The sequence below is a fragment of the Marmota monax genome, unplaced genomic scaffold (genome assembly GCF_021218885.2).
Source record: "Marmota monax isolate L192 unplaced genomic scaffold, Marmota_monax_Labrador192_F-V1.1 WCK01_AAM20220418_F8-fsc00011, whole genome shotgun sequence".
Classification (NCBI taxonomy): Eukaryota; Metazoa; Chordata; class Mammalia; order Rodentia; family Sciuridae; genus Marmota; species Marmota monax.
Genome location: NW_026693082.1, coordinates 23,919,368 through 23,936,270, shown reverse-complemented (window position 1 = coordinate 23,936,270; position 16,903 = coordinate 23,919,368). Strand labels below are relative to the sequence as shown.

General features: G+C 37.3%; 1 protein-coding gene across 7 annotated transcripts in view; it reads right to left on the bottom strand.

The window, feature by feature from the left end:
- Positions 1–3,755: 3,755 nt before the first annotated feature.
- Positions 3,756–16,903, bottom strand: part of Epsti1 (epithelial stromal interaction 1) — a 97,529-nt gene continuing 84,381 nt past the window's right edge. For all 7 annotated transcript variants that reach the window (XM_046454173.2, XM_046454174.2, XM_046454175.2 and 4 more), the window contains 2 exons: positions 11,554–11,653; positions 3,756–4,275 (listed from right to left, as the gene is read on the bottom strand). In XM_046454173.2, coding sequence (XP_046310129.1) covers positions 4,267–4,275; positions 11,554–11,653 — 109 coding nt within the window. In that variant the 3' untranslated portion in view covers positions 3,756–4,266. The remainder of the gene's footprint in view (positions 4,276–11,553; positions 11,654–16,903) is intronic.

Here is a 16,903-nt window from a genome sequence, read left to right as displayed (position 1 = left end):
AATCTTACTTCATGCGCATCAACACAGAGCTAGTTACTTTATGCACTAGTTCATTAGCCTTCTGTTTTCTTCCACTTACTAACAGTTCTAACAATTCCTGTCACCTCCTCTGGCAGCTGCATTTCCAGACATGCCTTTTCACAGTAATAGGTCCAGCTAATCATGACCCATCTGCTTAATATCTGGAAATTGAAAATTAAGCATGCATGTATTGTTTCTACGATTATATGTTTTCCAAAATCAATTATAATGTTTAGCTCAATTATCACCAAACTTTGAATTTTGACTTGAAGTTTTCATATTTATAAAGCTCAAGTGTTTTGTTTGGGGGGGAAATACATCTATTTACTATAACTACAATGTAATTTCCTAAAGGAACTTTCTGAAAGACAACAAACCCCACAACGTGAAATATAAGCTTGTAGGCTTCTTACAATGTTTAACAAAAGCAATCTGAAGGAAAAAATCCAACGCTTTCTTTTAACCTACACAGAGTATTTAGGGACCACAGGAAATATTTCTTTAGAGTAAAAACATTAGAGTGCTCTGGCCTCTGCTATGAAAGGAATGAGCTCTCCTGTCCTTTGTTGCCCATAACTAAGCCCAAAGGTAGGGGAAGTCCTTTGTTTTGTGATTATGGGTCACCAGCCAGATTCGTGTGTTGTACATTTTAAGATCTTACAACATAATATTAAGAAGAAACCACAAAGGAAAAGAGATTGATAAATCCAATACACAAATATTTATGACTTCAATTCAAATTAAGTTAAAGATATATAAAAATTAGAGTATTTGTAACATAATACCTTCATACAGAGAGAGCTCTTTCATAAATTTGCCACACACATGCACGTGCGCGCGCGCGCACACACACACACACACACACACACACACACACACACACACAGCCTTTCCCTTGCAAAAGAGATGAAAGATAATAATGACCAGTGAACATATGGAAAAAAGAAGGGTTGACCTCTCCAATGACATGTGTAAGTCAGCATGTGGTCAAAGATTTAAAAATCAGAAACAGTCACATGTAATCCTTTAATGTTAATTTTAAGAATGCTTTAAAGGAGAATTCTCGTTTGCTAGTTGCTTCCCGCCCCCCGCTCATGTGAATTTATTAAATTTCGCTGTGAAAACACTTATGATTTTCCAAGAGGAAGCTACCTTGTTCTTAAGCTCTGCAATGGAGACAGAGCTGCACTATGTCAAACTGAGAGCAGCTTTTCTTCCTCTCTGCTCATTTTGGGTTAACATGTTTAAGTAACTAGTGATGGCCCTTTGAGGTGTTTCAGGCACTGTTTCATACCTGCTCTTGAAGGTCACAGGACTGAATTACTCCAAATTCAGTTATGACCACATCATCATATCCTAGTTGTGTTTACAGAACCAAAACATAGTGACTGTCATACAACCATTGTTAATCTTGGTGTAGGAGACTGAACCTGCTCAGGTACTATTTTATGAGATAAAGTCATCTTGATGAGAAAGAATTTAAACAATAGTTTATTTTGTTACCTACCAGAACAACTCTTATCTTGAATTTGTTTCTTTTGAAAGTTCTACACAAAATTGTTTAATGTGTTAATAAATGTCTGCTTTGCTAAAAAAAAAAATCAGAAATAATATTAGGTAGGGCATAGATAGGGACAAAGACACTATTGTATACTTTTGGTGGTCATAAATATTGGTGCTGTCCTTTGAGAATGTAATCTAACCAGATCTATCAAAACTCCTATGCTATAGTCTGCATGTTTTTGTCCCCCCCAAAATTCATCTGCTGAAATCCTCACTCCAAGATGAAGGCATTAGGAGATGGGGGACTTTGAGAGGTGATTAGATCATAAAGGTGGACCCTCAGCAAGGGATTACTGCCCTCATAAAAGAGACGCAAGAGAAACCCTTTGCTTCTTCCACCATGTGAGGACACAGTAAAAAGTTACTATCAGCCTGAAAGTGGGCTCTCGCCAGATAATGGAATCTGTAGACACCTTGATCTTGGGCTTCCAGCCTCCATAACTGTAGAAATAAGTTTATTGTTTACAGGCTACCCAGTCTGAGGCATTTTGTTACAGCAGCCTGAATGGACTAAGATACCCAGTTGGTTTGTGTCCCCTCTAACCACCAATTCTAATTCTAGGTGTTTGTCTTCACCCAATCATTGGACAAGTGTCTATAAAGATTTTGACACACATGAATAGAAAAGATTCTGGAAGGATATGCACAAAAATGATTATCTGTGAATAAAACTTGAAAGATTTCTAGTTTGTTCACTACTTATCTGTATAGTCTAATGTTTCTATAACACATTACTTTAAAAATTATTCTTCTTGTTTTTATTTTCTTTTTCAGAAAAAGAAAGCACTGTAAAAGCATAGAAATGGTGCCTGGAACTTTGGGATTTCCTATCCAGAGTTACCTTCATGTCAAATTTTATTCCAGTTGCTTCAAGAGGGCTGATTAAATGTGAAAAACATAGTAGTAAGCTCCCTAAGGGTAACAACTCTTTGTTTCTTTCCTTGTTACTCCCGCCCACATAAGAAATGGCTTAAGAAAGACATACAGCCTATACCATATTCAGCCAGGAAGTCACAATTTTCCATAGCTACACAATGTTTTTTCAGTGGAACTAGATTCCTGAGCAAAATCTTTTTGTGGGAGTGCAAGATACACCAAGTGGTAGAAGAGAAATTGATGATGACTTCCCTGAGAAGCCTCCAAAGTGAAAAAGCATCCCTTTCTACTACTCCTGGTTACACAGTGGGAAATGCAGCAAGAGAGGAACACCAATCCTTGACACAAAAAACGAAACGTGACTTTAAGGTAGCCAGGCGGGCAGGTGTGGGGCTGAAATGGCTGCTTGCCACAGCAGTAAAAGGCCTGCGACAGCCGCACATTTACAGTCCGTTTGGTGGTGTTTCCAACACAGGCTGAGGGATTTCATTTTTCCCATATAAGGCAACAACAAGGATTTCAAATGGACCAAACATTTTATATTAGTGTCAACAGCCCTAACACAGCTTCAGCTGGCAGAGAACAGGGAAACCAAGAATATCTGCATTTTTTATTTCAGAGAAACTGCCTGAACACCATCTGTTCTCAGCCACCCTTATTCCACCCAATGTGACCCTTTCTGCAGGATACCCTTACCCCAGTCATGTGTCCTGACCCAAGAATTTTAAATCACAATGCTCCCCTGAATACAGAGATTTGGAAAGTTAATTTCAACACAACAATTACTGCAATAAATTTAAAAATAAATAAAAATAAAGACTTGCTCCTCCAACCTTTATTCTAAGAATACATGCCATGCTTTGCTTATAAATCATGGGGGTGGTGGCAGGATGGGGCTCAGGTTACATAGCATGGAAAAATCAATACTCTTTTACTCTAGGATCTATGAACAGGCTCAAGGTCACAGAAATTGAATAGGAAAGCCCACTGAATTAGCAACAGGAAATACGTTGCATAGAACAAAGACAAAACAAGTTTCCAACATACCTTCAAAACACTATGATGTCTATATTTGTTGTTAGTTGACTTTAATGAAACATGACCATTTACAAAATAAACTGTCCCACTCTGAAAATAAGGGGGAACCAATATTTAAATAAATATGGAACAAAGTAAGGCACAAATAGTGATTACATTAATATATTTGATCTTATGAACTCTAAAAAGGAATAAGATGACACCCTCTCAAAAGAGAAAAAGCCAAGAGCTTGTCATTAAAAATAAAAACAATCTACTGATATAGAAATAGAGCTTTATTAATAAATTTGTTAAGAGAATACAAAACATTGTTTCCTTCGTTCATATTGGTATTCTAGATTAAGAAACTGAATTGGTTAAGATCTTAAAAGACCCCAAAGCTTCCCCAAACCTGTAATTTAGTTAAGAATTAGTTACAGAGACACAAGCCTGAAGCACCCATAGCTCTTGCTAACATGAAAAAAGTGATTCCCTCTTTTTCTGTCTTACTAACATTGCTCTAATTATTCTTCTAATAAGAGGCAAAACCAATTAGAAAAATAAAGTAACATTTTGCTGGCAGTAGAGATAAAATATGAGTTCAGTAATCAGCTCCTGCAAACATGCATAACTAATGACTGGAGAAATCGGCCATCCCTAACCACTCTGTTGAGTACATCGGCAGTTGAAGTTAAGGTAAAAAATAGTGAGGCTGAGCAAAACTACATGAAGAAGTAGTGGGGGTTTTTCAAGGTCAGTTGACGACAGCCAGATGGAAATAAGTATTTCTCATATATCCTGGAAGGAAAAGAAAACAAAAATTACCAAAAGGAGCAAAATACAATTCAAAACCTTTGTAGTCCAAAATAAAATTCCTTCAAAGAATACTTTTACTGCATCAGGTAAGAAAGACCAGATTTTAATGATGAAAAGTACCAGTGAAATGGCTTAATTTTCAAATCACACTGTATTTAGCTTACAACAGTCTCTGTCAAGAATGGAACAGCTTATCCAAGGACGTCTTGTTGGTTGTGTTCTTAGAGAGAGGCTAACACAGGCCCCAAATAATAGAGTTCACAAATGTTGTCACCCTCCTCCAAGGTTACAGCAAGGACAGAAGGAACCCAATATGGAGCAATTTAAATGAAAATGTATCAATAGGAGGTATACTGCTCTATGCAGCAGGAAGATGACTTCCAAAGGGACTGGGAGGTAGGGAGATAAACTAATAAGTCCCCACCCCCACTGTGTGCAAGGGGTCAAGGAAAACTCCATCAAGACTTCCACAGCGCTAGGCCACTTAGAATACAGACAATTGCTGTTAGTTTTCTAACACTTTGGGAAACTAATCTCAGGTGACCTCATAGGTCATGGTAAGTGTTTAATTGTCCTTGGAGACATAGGATTTAGAGTTTCCACAGCATCCCTGAAGGTCCTCCCTACTATTAACCAGAGAAAATATTTAAAGTGACAAAGTGCCCCACCCTAAAGAAACCTAATGGGGGACTCTTGAAAAACCAAAATGCATTTATTAAAATATAAAATCAATTTTAAAATTATTGAAAACTAAATGTATATATTAAGCAATATGAGAAGACTGGAATTTAATTTTAAAACAATTTAAAAAATGAAGACCAATCCAGTTTGTCTACACAACATATTCTTATTGGGGTTCTGCTGCTTAAGTGTCTACAAGACACTATTAAAAACAACTTCCGGGGTTTTCATCGTAGTTGTATATTTTATGTCTTTCTCCTTTTCATCTCTATCTTTGGCTTTCTACTGGTTTCAATGTTTTCTCCAAGCCCCATCTGTGGTTTGGAACATAGCTCTCCTCCCACATTCCTTGGGTAGGAGAGAAGCCCAGTCTTCATCGATCAACTTCTAGATAAATGACACACAGGCAATATACTCTAAATACCAATCTGTATCCATTTGGTCTGTATAAAATAGATCCTGAATAAAAATATACTCTGTGGCTTCTCTTCTGACTTTTGCATGGTGTCCTTTGATGAGCAGATGTTTTAAATTTAAATATAGATATTTTTATCATTTCTTTTTGGTTTATACTTTGAGTTTATACTGACCCAAGAATTTTAAATCACAATGCGTCCCTGAATACAGAGATTTGGAAAGTTAATTTCAACACAAAAATTGCTGTGTTGAAATCCTTCCCTAGCTCCATTTTATTAGTTTGAATACTTATTTATTTATTTTTTGTATCGGGCGCTTAATTACTGAGCTACATCTCCAGAGGCCCTTTCTTATTTTTTTATTTTGAGACAGGGTCATGTTAAATTACTTAGGGCCTTGATAAGTTGCTGAGGTTAGCCTTGAACTTGCAGTTCTCCTGCCTCAGCCTCTGGAGCCACTGGGATTACAGGTATGCACCACCTTGCCTGACTCCTAGCTCCATTTCATAAGTAGTTTCTTTTTCTTCTAAAATTTAAAAAAGTCCTCCTCTCTATTTGTAAGTTTTAATCTACCTGGAGTTTTCATGAATGGTTATCAGGAAGCACCTAATTTAAGGTGTGTTCAACAGCACATGTTGAAAAATCTATTTTTTCCCAGGGATATGTTTTGCCTCTCAACCATAGATCAAAATCCCAGAAACAGTACATCTGTTGGTGACAAATGCATACATACTAACTATGTAATTAATATCCCATATATATTTCTTTATCTTTAGAAGTGAGTTAGCTATTCCTGATTCTTTGCTTTGATTACAATTTAATTAAATCAATATATTACTTAGGAGCTCAGTCCTATCTATTAACAAGGTATAGTTCTCCATGTCTTCAAAACACTACTCCCCAGTGTCTTCAAAACTTTTATATTTTTTTTAAAGTTCCTGATATCTTTGGTTGGACCTTTTTATTAGGTTTCTTGTTTATTCCCAATGTACATAAATTAAGTTAGTTTTTATATATTGATCCTATATCCATCGACATTGCCAAGTCCCTACTTATTCTAATAATCTAATTATAACTTTTCTTGGATTTTTGATGCAGATAATTGTATCATCTGTGATATAATAAATACTTTTTTCTTTTCAATCTTTAAATCTGATTTAAATGTTTTTGATGTATTTTTATTATAGAGTTATGATCCCATTTTAGATAAATTTCCTTTCTATTCATAGCTTGTCAGAAGTTTTTATTTTTTAGTACACATGAGTTTTAAAATTTATCAAGTTATTTCCCTATATCTATTGAGATGATCATATGGAGGTTCTCCTATAATGTACTAGGCAACTTAGTAGTTTTTTATGTTTTGTTCATGATAAGCCAAGTTTGTGTTTCTGGGATTAATCCAATTTTATCAGGATATATTATGCCTTTCAAAATATTTGCTATTGACTTCATCAAAATTTCATGTTTTTTTAATCTATGTTTATGGGTGAATCTTTTTTTATTTTCTGTATAGTTGTTGATTTTATTTCAAAGTTACATTCATCTAATCATTTTAGAAAATATGCCCTTCTTTTTCATTTTTCAGAAAAACTTTACAGACACTTGAAGTAGTCATTCCTTGAGAAGTTTAATAAAATGTGAAAGTTTAATAAAACTGTAACATGTCTAAGTCTGGTTTATATCTTATGGGAATATATTAACAAATGGATCTTGATAATGTATACATCACTTTTCATTTCTAGCAATAATGTATAAAGTACCTGTTACCCCATAGCTTTGCAAACAGAGTACATTATTTATCTTTTGAAGTTTTTTTAAACAAGTAATAAATAAGAAATAGTATTTCTTAATTTCTTTTATTATGATAAATTCATTGAGTTTCTTAATTTCAAATATAATGACATTTATTTCCAGAAGCTCTATTTTATTCTTTTAAAAGTTTCAGTTGTGTCTTTAACTGTCTAATGTTTTTTTCCTCATTATTCCAAATCAAACTTTTATTTCATCAAATGTTTTATGCATAGCTGTTTTAAATTCAAGTATCAAATCATTTTAATTTATCAAATCATTTGACTAACTCTATTTGTTCTGTTTGTGATGTTCAATCACAACTACTTGTTTCCTTGTGTATACATGAATTTCCAATTATTGCTTTATGCTTGGGATACACTGTTAAACAAAACAATTAAAGGAACCGATCCTTAAGAATATACATTACCATGTGGAAAAACTAAGAATTAGTAGCCAATAAAACATACAAATAAGTTGTGCTAGAAAATATGTTAGATGTTGAAGAGCACTATGGGAAAAGAATGTGGAGTCATGGAAAGGGGGATTGCAAGAGCCAGGAGAAGGCACAGGTGGCAGTCTTAAAATAGGATAGCCAAGATAACCCCACTGAGATGATGGGATTAAGAAAGTAGACCCTCATTGTTATACAAAATTACATATAAGAGGTTGTGAGGGGAATGGGAAAATAAACAAGGAGAGAAATGAATTACAGTAGATGGGGTAGAGAGAGAAGATGGAAGGGGAGGGGAGGGGGGATAGTAGAGGATAGAAAAGGTAGCAGAATACAACAGTTACTAACAGGGCATTATGTAAAAATGTGGATGTGTAACCAATGTGATTCTGCAATCTGTATTTGGGGTAAAATTGGGAGTTCATAACCAACTTGAATCTAATATATGAAATATGATATGTCAAGAGCTTTGTAATGTTTTGAACAACCAATAAAAAAAAAAGAAAGTACTTAAAAGGGAACAAACCATTTGGATATTCTGAAGAAGAGTACAAAAGGAGCAGCAGATACAAGGTCCTTGCTTGCAGGTGAGGACAGCCAGTGTCGAAAACATTCCAAGAAGTACAAGAAAGCTAGCTAAGATGAAAAGGGAAAGCAGAAGTAGGAGACAGCCAGAGGGGAGATGAGGTCCACATCATGCAGCACCTTGGAAAGCCACCCTCAGGATTTTGGCTTTTACTCCAAGTGACTTGGAAATTATGAGACTCATGTAGGGTTTTAAACAGAGAAGTGACAGGAGTCCGATTCTCTCCTACTAAGAACAGATTCCAGATGGGTAAGTGTGGAAGCAAGAAAATGACCTAGGAGACTATTACCAAGACCTAGATGAGCAGTGATAGAGGGCAGAAGCAAGGTGATGGCAGTGAAGGAGGTGAGATGCTGTTGGATTGGATCTGTTTGGAAGGAAGACTTGAGAGTATTTGCTGATGGATCTGCTGTAAGTGATGCAAGAAACAGGTTGTGCCATGATGGAATCAGGGAAAATTGCGGTAGAGCACTAGGATGGGAGAAATCAAAAGTTAAATTTTAGGTATGTTAAGGTTGGAAAGTCCGTTACACATCTAATTAGAGATGCTAAGTGAACAACTAGATGTGCGTGGGCTCTCTCTCCTCCAGCGAGGAGGTCCACAGAACAGGGTAGAGCAAAGTGTGGCTACAGAGTCACTAATCAGGACCTCCTGAGACTAAGCAGGAAGCAGGTCTGATTTTATTGTGCAGTTACCATGTATATATACTCAGGCAGTAGCAAAGCAGATTACAGACGGCCATCAATACAATGTCTTGCTGACTGTCCTTGCAGCAATCAATCAAGGAATGAAGGGGTCATGGACAAGCACAGGGACCGCAACATGTGGCCTTGCTTCCAAGGCTGTGCCTATGGGGTAAGCAGTTTGCCGCTCATGCGCCTAGCTCGAGGGGAGTGGCCTGCCACTCAGACGCCCTTAAGTATGCCTTGTATGCAGTACTCCATGCACTTGTCCCCACATAGATGGGCAAGTATGGAGTCTGTAGGAAGAACACAAACAGAAATTTGGGAATAATAAACATGAAGAAAGTATTTAATTTCATTAGAATGCATGAAAACACCAAGGTATTAATAAAACAAAGCTTAAAACATGGATCCCTGGGGCAGTTCAGTGTCAAAGAGGACAGGCAGGTGCAGAGGATTCTGCAAAGCAGGATGGAAAGAAATGACCACCGAGACATGTGGAAACCCAGGAGATGTCCCGGAAGTCAAATAAAGGAAGAGAATGATTCACCATGACAAATGATGCTGATAGTCAAAGACAAAGACTGAAAAATAACCATTGGATTTTGCAAAGTGATCTTGCCAGTGACCATAAAAAATAGAGCATTTATTTATTTATTTATTCTTTTAAGACTGGTAGAGTCTAAACCCTGATTTGAGTAAGTATAAGAAAAAAAAAAGGGATAAAAGAAACTAGAGGTGCAAGGATGGTCACACCTCTTGCAGTTGTGCTCTAAAGAGGAACAAAGAAACAGGGGTGAAGTGATAGGAAAGTGGGGTATCAACAGAATTTATATTCATTTATATTTTATGTTGATGGAATTTTCTATTTGAGATGAAGCATCTGGTGATTTAGGAGAGAAGAGAGAGCATGATTAGAACAAAGTGTCTCCACAGGTTGAAGTGATAGAACCTGGCCCATAAGGAAAAGCAAGCATGGAAGTCCAGCCATCTGTGGGTAAGAGGAGGTAGAGGTAGGAGCATGAGGAAGTTCTTATCTTTCTGTCACTGCTTCTTACAAGTATGGGAAGAGCCAACAACCACTTTGGACTTGGATATGCCTGTCATACTTAAAAAAAAAAATAAACCCACCCAATCATCCTCACCATTACATCATGAGAAAATGGCAATACTCTGTCATCTGTTATGGAGTCTAGTAGAGATTTGTACCTCACTCTCTAAGGCCTACTAATAGTCACCATTGAGCCAGGTAGCCAAATCCTCATTTCCTTAGCTGACTCCCATAGTGTATGCATTTACAGTCTTCATCATCATCTCCTCAAACCCAGGTATAACTCCATGTTGTTAAATAGTGAAGAAGTGACAAGTCAAGTTCTGACCAAAATCTGAATTTCTGTCACACTTCACAACCAAGTTATATGAACTAGGATAAAGCCTTCAATTCACAATGCCCCACTTTCCATAAGACTCCTACTCACATATTCTCATGAATAAGTCAATATTGTGTATATCATATTAAACAGCACAAAGACACTATGTTTTGATTATTTTCTCTCTCTCTTCCATGTTGTCCTTATTCTGAATGCCACAGCAAAGCAAATAAACATACATTATGGATAAAACAGACACATCCAAAATGCATTCTCTGCAAATTTTCCTTATGTTCAATTATCTTAGTATGTACCCTTATAAAATCCATCTATCAGTTTTAACGTGTAGATGCCTTCCCAGGAAACATGCATAGAAGATTTCTAATAGACTGATTTCTCAAAAATGATACAAAAACTTATTAAAGGGTAATCTGTAGCTTCCATTAATGCTTGATTATTTTGTTGAATTTTAATAGTTTAAAAATTCCTACCTGATATCTCTCTTGAGCGTGTGCATCTCTTTATAAATACATGCATATTTATATGCATATATCTATATGTATTTTTAGTACATACCTGTGCATTTGGGCTTTAATCAATCTGTAAAACTTACTGAAGTTAGTTCTGATTCTGTGCACAATACAATCTTCACAATCAGATACATGTCAAAGTTTGATGCTGGCTCAATAATATATTGTGCACAAAAAATACATTAAACACATATTACAATACAATTGCAAGGTTTCCGTCACGGAAATATGTAAGGGCATTTCATTTTCAAAGAGTGCCTTTTGCTGTAGGGTTTTTTAAAAAAACATTTTGTGGTGAAAAATTAAATACTAGTTTCTTTGATGTGCTAGTTTCACTGAAAAGATTATATTACTAGAGAAAAGTGCTTACTATTTTTATAATCATATTTCACTTAAGATCCTCTCTGGGAAAAAAAATGTTCATTTGTTTTTGTAGTGGGTCTGGGCAAGGGGTGATAAAAAGCCTTATAGTCCAGGCAATCAAGCTGAGAACAAAGGGCAGGTGTCATTTTTTATTGTGATTGGTCAGAGCTAAAATCAGGAGACTCTCTCCTCTCCCTCTTCCTCTCACCAGAAGCTATTGTGGAATTTACAGTAATCACCCTGGCTGACTACCCAACACACAGCTGAACAGCACACCAAAAATATAATATCTGGGGAGAGGGCCACAACATATTTTTTAAATTCTCATTGTTTTTATTCTTCAACTTGGAAAGATGATTTTTTTTCTAAGAGGAAAGAAAATACTCACCCAGCTATTGCCACAATTCGTATTCCAATAGCCTCCAGACTGCCCGAGGCCACCTGGTTGACTTTTGCCTTGGAGTCGGTCCAGAAAAGCATTATTTACCCTTTAAAACAATGAAAAATGTGTGTAAGTAGAAAGCTTGCTGCAGGGCTAAGAGATTTCTGAGAACCTAATGTGCTGCATTACTGACTGTGGGGATTGCTTGCTCCCTTCAGCTTAGCAGAAATCTACAGAAACCACTTTTCACAGTCACCACATAGCATGCTGGTCACAGTCCTTTACTGGAGCTGGTGCCAGTCTTGGCTCAAGCCAAAGGGGGCACGGATACTTAAACTTGAGAATTTTATTCACCCATCTTGCACTAGTTCATCAACAGCCTTGGCTATTCAAGCAACTGCAGTCCTCAGGGTTACAAAACTCGGAGGCTAAGGGAAAATGGAAATTTCAGCATGAGGCAAAGCAAAAGAATAAAAAAATGGCTCTCCAGAATACTCATGTTGCTCCACAGATGTGTACCCCATTGCCATTCTTGCTAAAGAACCTCCACAAGTGAAAAGTAGGGAAAAAAATGGGAAGAAAGTACAGGAAAAGGGAAATATCAGAGGAGAGAGAAGCTCAAGCTTTAGAAAAAAGGAATGGGTATATCTTTTTCTGATATTCTGTCATACTTGAAATGGCCCGTTTCAGAAATTAAATCCTGAATAAGAAAATTATTATCATCAAGGCCAAGATAAAGGCTACCTGTACAGAGATATTCATAGAGTCATCCCTCAAAATCCACAGGAGACTAGGTCCAGGATTCCCCCGACACCCGAATCCACTCCTGCCCAAGTCCCTTATGTAAAATGACATAGTTATTTGCATATATCTGATGCACATCCTTCCATACACTTTATCATCTCTGATTTTATACAATACTTAATATAAGATCTATATCAAGGGTTGTTTTAGAGAATGACAAGAAAAAAGGGTCTGTAGATATTTCAGTAGAGGCACAATGCTTTTTCCAAATATTTTCAATACATATCTGGTTGAATCCATGGATGTGAAACCTATAGATATGGAGAGCTGACTATATTCTATTTCTGAAACTGGATATGTGGGGGTTCACTTTACAATCATCATTGTGTATTCTTATGGATTTTTCTGTTTCATATTATAATTTTTAATATTTAAAAAATACATCATCATCAGCCTATGCACGGCTGAGTACAGTTAGGTTCTTGGAAGCTAGAGAAATAGCAATGGATGACTTAGGAACTGTGCAAATAAGACCAGAAGCTTCTGGGGAGCAGAAACAGAACCTAGTGCACTACAACCACATGTATATATGTAAAGAAGATGGGAAGCAGACATGGTAGACTCCTTTCCAGTCATAAGGACTGGTCATAGTGAGTGTCTGCAAGTCCTTTACTGTGGGAGATTTGGGCATTTTGAGGAAAATAATGGTTGGGTGGAAAAGTCAAAAGCTGGAGGTTGTTTGTCTCCATGTTTGATCAGTGCTAGCCAAGATGCCAACGGTGTTTTGACTCATTTTGACCTCTGAGTTATTGAGTTGCTGTTTCTGTACAACTCTGTCATGCAGAGGTTCCATCTCAGCTGTGATACAGCTTTTCCCCTCCTGCCATGAGTCTACCCAAGTGCCAAACCCTGGTTGGCCTGGTTCACTGCAGGACTCAATGTGTAAGTCACCTTTTCTCAATCTCTCAGCAGACAGGTTGAACAGTATCTTACTGAGCTGAAGACTTGAAATATGAAGGAAGAGGAAACTGACCCAGACTCCCCTTAAGCAACACAACCAATGGAATTCTGGACTGCCTATAAGTCTGGGGCTGTTTAGATCTAGTTCTTTTGTTAGACAAAGGGACTTCCTCTCATTATCCCCCACCCATCTCACCCTACATCCAAACCAATAGAGGTCTTGTGTGCTCTACCCACTAAACACACCCCTGAATTCACTTGCTTCTTTCCATGGACTCCATTCTAGTTCTAATCTACATCACCTCTCCTGGATACTGCCCCACTCTCATCCTCTGGAATGCAGTCTCCACACAACCACCTCCCTAAGTTATAAGGCTTGCTTCTACTTTAACCCTCCCATGACTTCCTATTGGAAGTCCTATTAGGCCATCTTGTATTGCCTTACTCCTGCCTACTTTTTCTACCTCAATACAATAATCCAACCATTTGGGATTCAAAGTCCATTCCCATGTTAGAGCCTTGCAATTGCTCCTCTCTTGATCAAAAGGCACCATACAAGTACATGTTTCTGCCTGAATCTGTGTGTCTCTGACTGTCCCTTGTACTTGGAGGCCAGCTCTTCAATGAGACCTTCTTCAGTCTATCACCTCTAATGGCTCCCTTAATATCACCCTGTGATAGTCCTCACAGTACTTATTTTTCCCCTTCTAAAATAATCCTGCAGTTTAATTGTTGACTTCTGTTTCTCTCTTCCAGATTGCAGTGTCCAGGTGGTGTAATATCTTTTCTGCCTTATTTACCCCATTTTTTTTGGGGGGGGGGACAGGGGTTACTGGGAATTTAACTCAGGGGCACTCGATCACCGAGCCACATCCCTAGTCCTATTTTGTATTTTATTTAGAGACAGAGTCTCACTGAGTTACTTAGTGCCTCACTTTTGCTGAGTCTGGCTTTGAACTCGCTATCCTCTTGCCTCAGGCTCCCGAGCTGCTGGGATTACAGAAATATGCCTCTGTGCCCGGCTTACCCCATTCTTGAACTTGAACAAAGCCTTGGCAGAGTGAGCCCTGATAATGTACTTATTGAATAAATGAATTTTCTTGGCACAAGTCTGTTTCTGTGAAAACAGCTGCACTGTGAAAATCCCACTACTAGAAGGGACAACATGCGACACAGCTCACTGTCCACCATTCTCACTGCCTCATCAGGAGGCAAGGTACTATGTTCACTCCTGAGCATCAGTAACTAAGAGGGTCCTGGTGGTTGAGCTCTATTTAATGCTTAGGAGTGTCCTCAATTGGGCTGTCCACTGAAGAATGGGTCAACCAGAGATGGTGGGTGGTAAAGAGATTTTTTGTTTCTCTCAAACTCCTATCAAGAATACAAACAGGGTGCACACCTGTAATCCCAATGGCTCAAGAGGCTGAGGCAGGAGAATTAGGAGTTCAAAGCCAGCCTCAGCTACTTTAGTGAATCCCTAAGGAACTAAGTGAGACCCTTGTCTCTAAATAAAATATTACAAAAAGGGCTGAGGATGTGGCTCAGTGCTTAAGCATCCCTGGGTTAAATCCCAGGTACAAAAAAAAAAAAATTACAAGTAGGGTGGGGAGGAAGGAGAGAAGTAGTGTTAGGGAGTGATATTGGCCAAACAATATTATACAAGTATATAACAACAAATCCCTCATTATTTACAACTATAATACACCAATTTTTTAAAATGTGGGAAAAAATACAAATAGGAGCCAGGCTTCAAGGCACATCCTATAATTCCTGCAACTCTGGAGGCTAAAGCAGAAGGATTGCAAGTTTGAGGCCAGCCTGGGCAACTTAGTGACTGTCTCAAAATAAAAAGGGCTGGAGCTATAGCTCACTTGGTAGAGCATCCCTGGGTTCAATCCCCAGTGTTGCAAAAACAAAACTAAAGAATACAAATGAGGGGAAGTTCCACTTTATATTTTTGTTATCTAGTTTGTTAGCTTTAGATTACATATATTAACATGTGTATTATAATATTAATATATGTGATTGTTGCCAAACTTGCCCTCTAGGTTTTCTTCTGAGGGTTAATATGGATATTAAAAGATGGTTCAAATTTCAATAAATCAATTTGGTTCACTCTGGCATTCAACTTGTGGCCCAGATCCTTTCAAGGCTTTGACCACCACTTCCCCCCAAATCCCGGCCCCATCTGTTCTCTCTGGTGTCCCTCCCTGTCTTCTCTTGCTCAAATAGTTATACTGGGTCAGGTTCAAGGGCAGGGGCAAGCTCAAGCTCATTATAGGATTCATTGAAGAGCTCATGAGGAATCCCACCAACTTTCTGTTATAAAACTCAGGATGAAGTTTTATGCTATGTGAACTTCTAAACAGGAGAAAGCATGTTGCCTTTCCAACTCAAAATTGTGCCCTTGGAGAACACTAATCTAGGTCCCCTACACACATACTATATAGCTTTGGGTATGCTATTTGTTCATTAAGAGGATATTGAGTATTGAGTCTTCTCTTATGATACCATAGGGAAGCTCTCTACAAACTCAAGGGACAATCCAAAAGTAAGCTCTTTTCAAAAATTGATTAAGAACATAAAAATTTGTGTTTAATATTTCAAAACTGATCTCTGAGTTTATTACCCAGAGAAACTTCCTCATGGAATAAATTTTGATTTACTTTCATTAGAACCAGTAAAAGAGAAAATAAGGTATCAAAAATAAACAACCCCACCAATATTTAGGTATTCAGTGGTGTTGAAATTAAATCTACAGAATGAAGGCCAAGATTCTATAACAAAAATGTAATCCTTTCCACCTCTAATCAAATAACTTGTCTTTTATTGGGTGCTATGAAAGATAAGGGTTTTTTTTTTTTTTTTTAAGCAATGGGGCCTGTTAAAGTGACACACCACTATTTTAAAAATGCTTACTTCCCAATCTAATCATTCCTCAGAAAGCCAGAGAAATAATTGGCGAGTACTAGCAAATCAGTGTTATAAACACAATACCATTTTTTAACAGAAGTTCTTGTAAACAGTAAATGAGCAAAACCAATAAAAAGGACTAAATTTATGGCCTATTTTATAATAAACAGATAACCATAAAGATCTCTTCCCTGCATCAGCTTAATCAACAAACAGCCAATATCTCAAAGTTTTAAGGTTTCCTGAAGACCAGAGAAACACATAAATTCACATTTGACATTTTAAAACTATTTATTTTGATTGGACGATGGAGGCAGCATATCCATATTGCACTTAGCTAGTGCAATATTTCACTTTTGAAACTTTTGCTTATGTACTATTTGGATGTGAAATTATTTTCCTATATAAGTAGGTAGCAAAAATAATTGTGGCTTAGTCAAATGAGTGAAAAACTGTCAGATTAAAAAGCCAATGTGCATGGTCAAGAAATTAGACCAGGAGGAAGATACAGAGAGGAGAGCATGAGAGCCCTACCCACCATAAGTGGCACCGCCAGAACAGGGAGTTTTGCTGGATACATTTTATGGTCTCTTATTTATAAAATGAAATCAACACAACTCAAAAATACACCTTAGTGGTAGCAGAAAGGTTAAATACAAAAGAAAAGCTATTACTTTCAAAAGAAGAATTTGCTGCTTTAAATCATGAAAGCCTTTACATTAAATTCCTCCCCTAACAC